At 33.7% G+C, this 12966-nt stretch overlaps 1 protein-coding gene across 5 annotated transcripts in view; it reads right to left on the reverse strand.

The window, feature by feature from the left end:
- FBXL17 (F-box and leucine rich repeat protein 17) overlaps nucleotides 1–12966 on the reverse strand; it is a 533333-nt gene that overhangs the window by 504658 nt on the left and 15709 nt on the right. For all 5 annotated transcript variants that reach the window (XM_055298027.2, XM_063612883.1, XM_063612881.1 and 2 more), the window contains exon 3: nucleotides 11447–11704. In XM_055298027.2, the coding sequence (XP_055154002.1) occupies nucleotides 11447–11704 (258 nt within the window). The remainder of the gene's footprint in view (nucleotides 1–11446; nucleotides 11705–12966) is intronic.

Here is a 12966-nt window from a genome sequence, read left to right on the forward strand (position 1 = left end):
AAACCACTGCCACAAAACTGCAGAGACAGGCAGATGCAGAGAAGCACAACTCACCAGAAGAGAAGCTACTATCAGAAATCTCAGCGGGAACCAGGGCTAGAGCCTGTATTTGACAAAATACTAGAGGCACAGCGTGGATAAGTCTGATAATTAAAAATTCCAGGGGGACCTAGTTATAAGACAACACTCATGCTTTTGTGAGTTTTATCTACAGGAGCTCTACCAGGTCTTCACGGAGAATACTGGAGAGAAATCACCTCATGCATACAACAATGAGAAGAGAAAAGTAACCATTTTGAAATATGCCAGAGCATTCTATTATTCTTAACAAGGCCTGTCCTCAGAAGGAACTATTTCACCAGAGCCTAACCTGTGGGAGTTTTGTCAGAGTCTAACCTTCCTAGGGGAAGGGAAATATTGAACTCCAGCCAGTTCTAGCCTTCCATGTAAGGAAAGGGATATACCAAACTCCAGCCCACTCTAGCCATTCTAGCCCACCTAAGGGTAAGGGGAAAAAAAGAAACACTGGTAAAGGTAGCCCAGTGGCACAGACTTGCCAAAATATTAAAACCTAATCCTAAAACTATAGATCATTTCTCCTCTCCCCACACCTAACCACTACATTACTAAAGGCCCATTTATGAAAGCTGCATTTCCCAGTATAGGTTGAGTATCCTTTACCCAAAATGTTTGGGACCAGAAGCGTTTTAATTTTTGGAATTTTTTCAGATTTCTGAATATTTGCATTACTTTTATCAGTTGAGCATGCTTAATCTGAAAATCCAAAATCTGAAATGTTCCAATGCGTATTTCGAGTATCACGTCAGCACTCAAGAAGTTTCCAACCTTGGAACATACTGGATTTTGGAGTTTTGAATTAGGGACATTCAACCTGTGCATCGTGTCCACCTTTCAATGAAAAATTAAAAGGCATACTAACAAGGAAAAGATAATTTCAGGAGGCTGAAAAAAGTAACCAGAGTCAGATACAGCAGGAATGCTGGAATTAACAGACCAGAAATTTTTTAAAACTATGATTAATATATTAAGAGCTTTAATGGGAAAAGTAGGCAACATGCAAGCACCAATAGGCACTATAAAAAGATACATTAGTAGACGGAACATGGTTAAGGAAAAAGTTTGAGTTTGAGAATATGATAGAAAGTTCCAAAACTGAAAATCAGGAGAAAAAAGACTGAATAAAAATGAACAGAATATCTAAGAACCACACAACAACTACAAAAGGTATAAGTGAAAAGTGAATACCAAGAAAAGAGAGAGAGACAGGAACAGAGAAACATTTGAAGCACTGGTGACTAATAATTTACCTAAATTAAGATCAGATACCAAACTACAGACCCAAGAAGTTCAGAGAATACCATGAAGGAAAACTGCAAACAAACAAACAAACAAAGAAAAAACTACACCTAGGCATATCATTTTCAAACTACAAGAAATCAAAGGTTAAAAAAAAAAGAAAAAAAGAAGTAAGAAATCTAGAAAGAAGCCACAGGATAAAAACAACTTACCTACAGAGGGGCAAAAATAAAAATTCTATTTAACTTTTCCTTAGAAACCATGCAATCAAGAAGAAAGTAGAGTGAAATATTTAAAGTTTCAAGTGAAAAAAACCCCAACAACCTAGAAGTCTATAGCCTGTGAAATTATCTTTCAAAAGTGAAGGAGAAATAAAGACTTTCTCAAACAAAAAATGAGGGAATTTGTTGCCACTAGACTTGCCTTGCAAGAAACGATAAAAGAAGTTTTTCAGAAACAAGGAAAATGACACAGGTCAAAAACTTGGATCAATACAAAGAAAGAATGAATCAGAGAAAGAATAATGAAGGTAAAATAAAAACATTTATTTTCCTTATTGTTAACTAAGCTAGCAGATAACAATTTGCTCAAAATAATAATGATGTAGTTCATCATATACACACATATATGCTTATATATGTGAAGTAAATAGTATCAATAATATAAGGGATGAAAAACTTTATTTATTCATTTATTTTTGAGACAGTCTCACTCTGCCCCTAGTCTGCAGTGCAGTGGTGTGATCTTGGCTCACTGCAACCTCTGCCTCCCGGGTTCAAGCAATTCTTGTGCCTCAGCCTCCTGAATAGCTGGAATTACAGCCGTGTACTACCACAGCTGGCTAATTTTTGTATTTTAATTTTGTATTTTTAGTAGAGATGCGGTTTTGCCACGTTGGCCACGCTGGTCTCGAACTCCTGACCTCAGGTAAGCCACCTACCTCAGCCTCCCAAAGTGCTGGAATTTCAGACATGAGCCACCGCACCCAGTCAGAACACTTTAAAATATTTTGTTATTGTAAGATATTTTCACTGCCTGTGATGCAGTACAAAGTTATTTGAAAGTGGAGTTGGTTATAAATGTATATTGTGAATTCCAGGATAACCACTTTAAAAAGTAAAAGAAAAAAACCAACTATGATTGACTGCTAAGAAAGAGAGATAACTGAATCATTAAAATGCTCAATTACAACCACAAAAGGCAGAAAAAGTATGGAAGACAAAAATAGTAGCAAAGAACTAGGGCAGCAAATAGTAAACATTAACAGATATGGTAGATATTAATCCAACTACAGAAATAATCTCTTTAAACATCAGTGGTCTAAAAACACTAACTAAAAGACAGATTGTCAAAATGGATCAAAAAACAAGACCCAACTCTATGTTGTCTACAAGAAATCTACTTTTAATAGACAGAAATACATAAATTAAAAGTAAATGGATGAAGAAAGATATGCCATATTAATACTAACCAAAGGAAAGCAGAAGTAGCTATATTAATTTCAGACAGAACAGGCTTTCAAAGCAAAGAATGTTATCAGCAATAAAGGGGGACATGACTTAATGATAAAGGAGTCAACACTCCAAAAAAACCTAGAAATCTTTAAGACATATGTACCTAACAACAGAGCATCAGAATATGTGAAGTAAAAAATGACAGAACTAGAAGGAGAAATAGATGAATTCATTATTATAGATGAAGACTCTTACCACATGATCCAGCAATCATGCACCTTGGTTTGTACCCAAAAAAGTTGAAAAAATTATGCCCATGCAAAAACCTACACACAGAAGTTTATAGTAGTTTTATTTATAATTACCAGAACTTGGACATGCCCAAAATGTCCTTCAGTATTTGAATGGATAAACTGTGGTACATAACAGGCAATAGGATATTATTCATTGCTAAAAATAAATGAGCTATGAAAAGACAGGGAAGAACCTTAACTGCATACTACTAAGTGAAGGAATCCAATCTAAAGGGGTTACATACTATATGATTCCAACTGGAATCATAAACATTATGGAAGAGTTTTAAAAAAACAATAAAAACATCAGGGGTTGCCAGGAGTTAGAGGGGAGGAGTGAATAAATAGGCAGAACACAGAGGATTTTTAGAGCAGTGAAAATACTCTATACTGTATCTATAATGGTAGATACGTGTCATTATGTATTTGTCCAAACTCATAGAATGTACAATACCAAGAGTGAACCCTAATATAAATTATGGGCTTTGGAAATAAAGATATATCAATGAGGATTTATTGATTATAATAAATGTGTCACTCTGGTGAGGGATACTGATAATGGGAGGGGCTATGCATGTGAGAAATAGGAGTACGTAGGAAATATGCAAAATTTCTCAACTCTGAGATGAACCCAAAACTCCTCTTTTAAAGGCTTTTAAAAGTCAAAAGAGCATTCACAAAAATTAGGCAGCAAACAAAATCTCAAAATTTCAATGAATTCAAAAGTGATCTGAACAGTGAAAAAAACTGTAAATTAAGAGTTGTAAATTGAGAGAAAAAGTACTTAAAAGCAATCCTTCAGAAACGCTTAAGAAGAATTACAATTAACTAAAATAAAACTGGGAACAGCTATAACAACTTCAGACAGAGCAGACTTCAGAAGAAGAAAAGTTATCAGGGATAAAGAAGGACATACATAATGACAAAACGGACAATACTCCAGGAAGATATAATAATCCTTAACATGTATTCATCTCACAAAAGAGTGTCAGAATATGTGAAGCAAAAACTGTTAGAACTACAAGGAAAAATGGATAACTTCACTATTAGAGACCTTAATATCCTTCTATCTGAAATGGAAAGATTCAGCAGGCAGAAAATTAGTAAAGGCATAGTTCAACTCAATAAAACCATTAATTGACTGGATATAATGGACATCTAGAGACCACTTCATCCAGTAGTAGAATAGACATTCTTCTCTAACTCACATGGAATATTCACCAAGACAGACCACATTCCAGGCCATAAAACACACATTCACAAATTTAAAAGAATAAAAATTATACAATGTCTGCTCTCAGACTACAATAGAAATAAAATAAAAATCAATTACAGGAAAATGACAAAAATACCCCAAAAAATTTAAGAGATTTAAATAACATTTTTTTTTTAATTATACTTTAAGTTCTAGGGTACATGTGTACAACGTGCAGGTTTGTTACACAGGTGTACATGAATGACGCGTTTCTTAATAACACATGGGTAAAAGAAGAAACTTCAGAAGAAATTTTAAAATATTTTGAACTAAATGAAAATAAAAAGAAAACACATCAAAATTCATGAGATACAGCAAAAGCAGTGTTTAAAGGGATAGTTATAGTTTTGGATGCTGTTGTAAATGAAATCATTTGGATTCTATTTCTTTTGGGGTGTGTAGAAATACAACCGATTTTTTGGTATTTTGATTTTGTATCCTGCCACTCTGCTGAAATCACTTACTAGTCCAAATGGGTTTTTTATGGTTTCTCTAGGGTTTTCTATTCATAAAATGTCATCTTCGAATACAAATAGTTTTACTTCTTCCTTTCCAATTTGGAAGCATTTTATTTCTTTTTCTTGCCAAATTGCTCCTTAGAACTTTCAGCACAATGTAAAACAGGATTGCCAAAAGCAGGCATTCTTGTATTATTCTTAATCTTAAGGAAAAAGTTTTCCACCTTTTATCACTGAATATGTCAGCTGTGGGTTTGTCACATGTGGTCTTTATTACGATAAGGAAGCATCACTCTATTCCCAGTTTGATAGGTTTTTGTTTTGTTTTGTTTTGTTTTTACAAGAAAGGCTGCTTATTTCACCAAATGCTTTTGCACACCAATTAAGATGATTTTTTTCCTTTCATTGTCTTCATGTGGTATATTACATTGATTGGTATTTGTATGTTGAGCCACCCTTGTACTCTTTGGATAAATCATAGTAGGTTACGGTGTAGAATCCTTTTAATCTGGTGCTGAATTCAGTGTGCTAGCATTTTGAAGATTTTTACATACTCGTTAAAGATACTTGTCTGTAGCTGTTTTTTGTTTGTTTTGTAGTTTCATTTTTGTAGGGTCTTGGGCTGGCTAATGCTAGCCCCACAGAATAAGTTAGGAAGTGCTGCCTCCTCTTCAATTTTTTTGAAAGAGTTTGAGAAGGACTGGTGTTAATTTTTCTTTAAATATTTGAAAACACTCATCAGTAAAGCTATGGTCCTTAGTCTTTCTTCATTGGAAATTTTTTTAACTGATTCAATCTCCTTATTTATTATAAATACATTCCGATTTTCTACATTTTTCTTTTTTTGTTAAGAGATGGGGTCTTGCTATATTGCCCTAGCTGGAGTGCAGTGAATATAGCCTCAACCTCCTGGGCTCAAGCAATCCTCCTGCCTCAGGCTCCTGAGTAGCTGGAACTCAGAATTTCTACTTCTTGGGTCAGTTTTTCTGGTTTCTGTATTTCTAGAAATTTTTCCATTTCTTCTAGGCTATCCAATTTGTTGGTATGCAGTTATTCATGGTTTTCTCATACAATCTTTTTTATTTATATAAAGTCAGTAGTAATGTCTACTCTTTCATTTATGATTTAATAATTTGAGTCTTTTTTTTTTGGCAATCTAGTTAAAGGTTTGTCAGGGTTTTTTAAAATCTTTTTGAAGAACCTAGTTTGGTTTTCAATAATTTTTTTCCATAGCTTTTCTGTCCTCTATCATGTTTATCTCTGCTCTGATCATTATTTCCTTCCCTCCACGAACTTTGGGTTTAGTCTGCTCTTCTTTCTCAAGGTGTACGCTTTGATTACTGCTTTCAGATCTTCTTTTTTAATGTAAGCTTTTACAGCTATAAACTGCCCTCTGAGCACTGCTTTTGCTACATCCCTTGAGTTTTGGAACGCTGTGTTTTCATTTTCACTCATCTCAAGATATTTTCTAATTTCCCTTGTAATTCCTTCTATAATCCATTGGTTGTACAAGACTCTGTTATTTAATTTCTACGTTATCTTTGTATTTTCCAATTTTCCTTCTATTATTGATTTCCAGATTCATTCCATTATGGTTAGGGAAGACACACTGTATGATTTCAATCTTTTTTAAATGTATAAAACTTGTTTTGTGATCAAACATATGGTCTATTTATGAGACTGTTTCATGTGCACTTGAGAAGAATGTGTATTCTTTTGTTGTTGAGTGCACTGCACATATCTGCTAGGTGCAATGGGTTCATGGTACTATTCATCCTCTACTTCTTTGTTAATCTTCTTCCTGGTTGTGCTATTCATTATTGAAACTGAATTACTTAAGTCTCAAATGATTAATGTAGAACTGTCTATTCCTCTCTCCAAGTCTTTCAACTTTTGCTATATATATTTTAGGGATTCTGTTGTTAGGTACATATATGGTTATAATTTCTATATCTTCCTGAAAGATTAATATTTTATATTTATCAATATACAATAATTCTGTCTCTTGGATCCCTTTTGGACTTAAAATCTGGGTTTTTTGGATAATAAAACAGCTATTCTAGCTCTCTTCTGGTGTCGAATATCTTTTTCCATCCTTTCAACCTCTATGTAGTTACTTTTATCAGTTTTCTTTATTCTTCATATGGTTTTCAATTGCCGTCTAGCATCTTATTTCAACCTGGAGGACTCCCGTTAGCATTTCTTGTAGGGCAGATCTATTAGTAACAAACTCCTTTAGCTTTTGCTTATCTGGAAATATCTTAATGTCCCCTTGAGTGCCCCCCTATTCTTTAACAGTTTTGACAAATATAGAATTCTTGCTTGACTTTTTTTTCTTTCAACACTTTAAATATTGTTAGCCCACAGCTTTCTGGTTTCCGTAGTTTCTGATGATAAAACAGTTGCAAATCTTATTGAGGAGTGCTTGTATGTGATGAGTCACTTATCTTTTGCTGCTTTCAAGGTTCTGTCTCTGACTTCTGACAATTATACTATAATGTGTCTCAGTGTATATCTCTTTGACATTATCCTCCCTGAATTTGTTGAGTTTCTTGGAGCTATAGATGCGTATCTTCCACCAAATTTCGGAAGTTTGGGCCATTATCTCTGCAAATATTCTTCCTGCCCCTTTTATTTCTCCTTTCCTTCCGGAATTACCAAAATGTGAATGTTTTTCTGCTTGATGGATGTCCCACCCATCTCTTAGGCTCTACTTACTTTTCTTCACTCTTTTTTCTTTCTCTTTCTTAGACTCGATAAATTCAATTGTCCTATCTTCTTTCTTCCACCTGCTCACTTCCGCTCTTGAATCCCTCTGGTAAATTTTTTATTTCAGTTATTGTACTTCTCAGCTCCAGAATTTCTATTTGGTTCTTTCCATAATTTCTAGCTCTTCACTGATATTCTCAATTTGTTCATACATTATTTTCCTGATTTCCTTCATTTCTTTGGCCATGGTTTCCTTTATGTCTTTGAGCATATTTCAGATAATGGATTTAAAATCTTTAGTAAAATCTTTAGTAAATCCAATGTCCAGGCTTCCTCAAGAATGGGTTCTATTTATTATTTTTTGTTTTAATGGGCAATACTTTTTTCTTTGCATGCCTTGTAATTTGTTGTTGAAAACTAAATATTAAAATATTAGATTATAATGTGGTAACTTGGGAAATTAGATTCTCCCAGCTTCACTGTTTTTGATTAATCAAGGCTTAGCTTGTGTTCAACCAGTGTTTTGAAAGAGATTTCAAAGCTTTTTGCCAAAGCTTAAAAACAAAACTAAAAAAAAAAACAAAAGCACTTATCCAAGTCTTTGCAGACTGGCTCTGTGCTGGGATATTTCTTTAAGACTCAGCCATACCATTCACAACTCTGCCTTGGCCTTTACTTCCTGCTTGTACTGGACCTAGCAAGCACACAGTGATAAAGTTTACGGTCTTCTTAGGTCTTTCCTGAACATGTGTCCTGCCCTGGGCATGCATGCGGCTTTCTAAATTCCCTTCTATACACTGAGGCTGACTGTCCTAATTTCAAAACAAAAACAAAAATAAAAACAAACTCTCTCCCAGGCTCTTTCTCCTAGGTCAATTGTATGTCTCACCATAATCTATTGCCCAAAGAAGCTTGCCCAAAAGCAAGTTTTTTTCATTTGCCTTATAATGTGTTCAATCAATGCCCACTAGTTTTCCTCCCTGACTGGGTTCTAAATTAGGTAAAACAGATATATAAGCACCTGCATCAGCCCTTCAAATAGCTCTCAGGTAGGTTGATCAGACAAACGAATAATTTGCAAATAAGGTCTGCTCTACTCCCTCTAGAACCAGGGATCTGGGTCCCACACTGGGAACTCAGACTGTTATCTTCAAGACTGTTGCCAAGCTGGGGAATGGGTGAGGCACAGGCAAGTAAAAAAGCCACAAAGCATTCTTTCCACCTTTCAGTTGCCTTTTTCTTGTCTCAGCATTCCTTTGGTTGCTATAAACCTTTGACGTTTCCAGAGTTCTGACAAAGTTGGATCTGATAGTTTAGGCTTGTTTTTCAATGTTTTTGTGGAGAGGTAGGGTTTTGGAGCTGCCTGCTCCAATATTTTGCTGATAGTACTCTAAGTAGTTATTTTTAAAGACCTAAAAATTGATAGCATAGCCAGATCAAAATTTACTAATGTAACATTTATTATTTTTGTACCATTTTATCTGAAAAAAGCCTACAGTGACTTATTTACAGAAATATCTACTGCGCTCCATGAGCTGGAGTGTTAAACTGCTAAAACTGCATATAATTGAGTCACATAACATAGTAACTTCATTTATTCAATTTCTTAGATATATTTTAATACTTTGCTATTATCATTTGTTTGCTGGCAAGTGCTAGGTGATAATAAAATATTAGGAAAACTGAAACAGCCCTTTATTCTTAAATAGATTTTTCCCCTAGATACATGATTGTAGTTTTAAAAGATATATACAATAGGAACACATTCCACTGGTAAAATTATTTTGAGTGACTATTATGAAAATAAAAATATAAATATTTCAGGGTGGTATTTCACAAAGAGGATGGTATTCAGCCAAAACCAGCCTGATTTTTTTAGGTGCTTCACCATGTTTAAGAAATATTGTTACGCAGAATCCGATAGTTAAAACATTAGAGTCTACATCTATTAGAGCTCCAAATTGAAATGCTTTAAGCAACTGTTTTTGTAAACAAACTGACAGAATTCAAAAGGCACACATATTTGGTATCTGCTAAAGTCAATCAAAATTATGGCAGTTATAAAGAAAATATATTCTAAAGAAATTATCAATAAAATTTACATATATCATTCTAAAATATTTCTCAATTTTTACTGACAGAAGAGGGAAAAAAAGAATCCTGCAACAACTTAATCTGTAGAATCAACAATTCAGTCAATTGCTAAATTAATGAGTTCAAGAAAAAATAACAGTCCCAGGCAAATCATCAATTATGGCTAGTTCCCTCTTAGGCTTTCGTAACTCTATTATACATTTTAACATAACACTGTCAGTTTACTAAAACCATAATATAAATCCATAGTCGGATTATGAAATATCATTAGGTCATAAAATTAATTTAGTGAGTGGGTCAAGGCCAACATTTAACAGTACAGAACAGAATAGATAATACCAATGTGCATTGCACATAAGGATATATATTGTTTCATAAAACTTAATTTCTATTTTATGTATATATGAAAGCCATTCTCTTTCTACTATACCCATAACACTATTCCATCAGAGGAAAGGGTCTATTATGAAATCAGACATACCCTGCTATAACAGTCTTAAGTATAGGAAAATATTCTCTACACTGCAATGGGATCCTATGTAATTACTGAAGAAGAAAACTACCTAAGGGGAAAAAAATTTGATTGTTTTGCTACTTTTATCAGAATATTACCTCACATATAACTAATTCATAACTCAGAAACCATAAATATCTGAAGGAAACATCTAAGTAACAGGCTCTAAAATACCTCACATTCTAGGGAAGATTTACATAATTACTCTCAAAGTTGTAAATATAAGATAAATTCATAATACTTGATTGGCATATTAAATGTTGCTCCTTCTCTACTTCAACCATGACTACGATCTTATTCTTTTTCATAAAAATTACTAGGTATACCCTAAGAAGTCTGCTAAACTACTACCTATTTGTGTTATATCAGAATTAAATATGATATATATCTAATCCAGTTCTTAATAAATACATACACCTTTTTAAAATGTTTCATTGTGAAAGATAAATTGCTGAGAAATTTCCATCAAAGTAAATAAAATCATGCTATATACACAAAATATATATTTCTTCATAAAAGATTAATTTAACATGTTTAAGAACTTCATGAAATGCTTTCCAGTAAATAATCCTGTACAGAGCAGAAATGAATCAAGAAAAATATTAAAACAAATAAGACTTCTTGCACAATATGCCTTTGCAAACAAAACAGCCTCCCTTATAAGGTGGTAACATTCTTAATACATAGGTTGTACTGACACACTCAGTACTCCCTATTTAGGATAGTCTTCCCAAATTTCTTCTCATACCAAGCTTTCAGTTAATTCATACATAAGGTTTAAATTTAAGGATATTCATCTGTTGAATCTACTCTGAGCCAAGAAACCTTAAATGCCATTTCCAAAGGAAGTATAGTAAACAGTAGGTATGCATAATACTATTTTTAACCCAGTTATTGTACCAAATAGAGGTCATTAGCCCTTTGTTCTAACTTTTATAATCTTCAATTTGGACTTCCATTTATCCCTTAAACATTTAGATATTTAAGCACGTATGTCATCTAGTATAATAAAAGGGGAATTAAAACGTTAATTTTTAAAACCTCATGCTGACCCAAACTACGCAGTTGCCCAAAGCAAAATGTGGTAAAAAATTTAAGTAACAAGAGCATAAATTTATAAAATGGCCGGTCACAGAAGTTCAGGCTCTCACTATAAAACATAGCAGTTAATTTACTGATTATAACCATGGCACTCTAGTTAACTAATCTAAAGAAATATTCATTAATAGGTAAAAAAGATGATTCACTTGAGTCTCTGGGAATTATTTTTAACATAACGATTTAAAACGTTGTTGCTAGAAAACATTTTTAATTAATTCAAGTAAAATCACTTTATAAATGCTAAAATTTACCTGCTTGAGTCCTTCATCAGTGAGTTTGTCCTGGTTGCCTACATGCACTTTCTGAAGTAAAGGACAGTGAGAGGCAACCGCAATAATAGAGGTGTCAGAAAGTTGTTTACACCTGTAGGCTGTATACCTAAGAAGTCCAGGACATTTAAATGCTAAAACACATACGCCATTATCAGACATACTGCGACAATCAGAAATGTTGATTTCAATTATATTCTGACTCCTTGATGCAATTTTTTCCAATAATTCATCAGTGACCTGTAAGAGAAAATGCAATAAATTTAAACTTTTGCTAAAAATAAAAACATATTTTCCATTTTTTAATTAAATGTTCCACAATAAACAATATACTAATTAGATTATAGCATGAACAATACAATCAAAAGAGAAACCGTCTTAACATTGAAGCATAACAAGAATTTGGTATAATAAAAATATTGTATTTGGTCTTTGTCCTGAATTCTTGCCACAGATTTCCCAAAATTCTTGGAATTTCCTAAGCAATAGAATTTCTTTAGTTATTCATAACAAGCCCTTTAGACCATATTTGAGTTCATACTAATGAAGTGACTTAGAGTGCGGCACCTAGATGGCTTCAGAATGGGGGCTGGTTACCAGAAAAACTAAACCCTTGATTAGAGGGTGATAACTTTCAGCACTACTTACAGGAGAGGAAGGAAGCTGGAGATTGGGTCATAAAAACTCAAACGACAGAGATTCAGATGGTAAACACATCAAAGTGCTGAGAGGGTGGTATATCCCATATCTTGCCTTCTGCATCTCTTCCAGTGGGCTGGCCCTGAGCTATATCTTTTATAATAAACCCATAAATATAATAAGTATTTTCCAGAGTTCTGTGAATAGTTGTGGCTAATTGTCAAAACCGAGAAAGAAATTAAGGGAACTCACAAGTTTATAATTGGTCAGTGAGAAGTTCAGGTGGCTTCTGGGACTTGCAACTGATATGTGAAGTGTGGGTAGTCTTGTGGGACTGAGCCCTTAAACTCAGTGATACCTCTGGGAGTTAGCTGAATTGAATTGTTGTACATCCAGTTAGTGTCAGAAAATTATCTGTTAGTGTGGAAAAACTCCATATATTTGATGTCAGAAGTGGTATCAGAAAACACCAACAAAGGATATGTGTTTGTTTCATTAAAAGCCTAAAAATCTATCCTTAGTGGGAAAATTCAAATTCAGCAAAAACTCACCACAAACAAAACTATACTGAGATTTTCAATGTTTCACTTTCCATTTGTAACCCATGAAATAGTATACATCAGTAATAATGTTATATGAATCTTCACTTTTGCACTTGATATCAGATGATACCACAGCATGTAAGTTTTTAATCTTTTACTGTTTCTATGAGAAACAGTACCTCACAGTACCTCACATATAATTCATAGGTTGGAAAATACACCATTTTGCCTATCAGAACACCAAAGACTATAAAGAAATGTCCACATCAAAAAGTTTTTTTCAGACGACTCAATTCATCTGGTGAAAAACTCAGATGGCCA

Source organism: Symphalangus syndactylus, chromosome 11 (genome assembly GCF_028878055.3).
Source record: "Symphalangus syndactylus isolate Jambi chromosome 11, NHGRI_mSymSyn1-v2.1_pri, whole genome shotgun sequence".
In the NCBI taxonomy this organism is placed as follows: Eukaryota; Metazoa; Chordata; class Mammalia; order Primates; family Hylobatidae; genus Symphalangus; species Symphalangus syndactylus.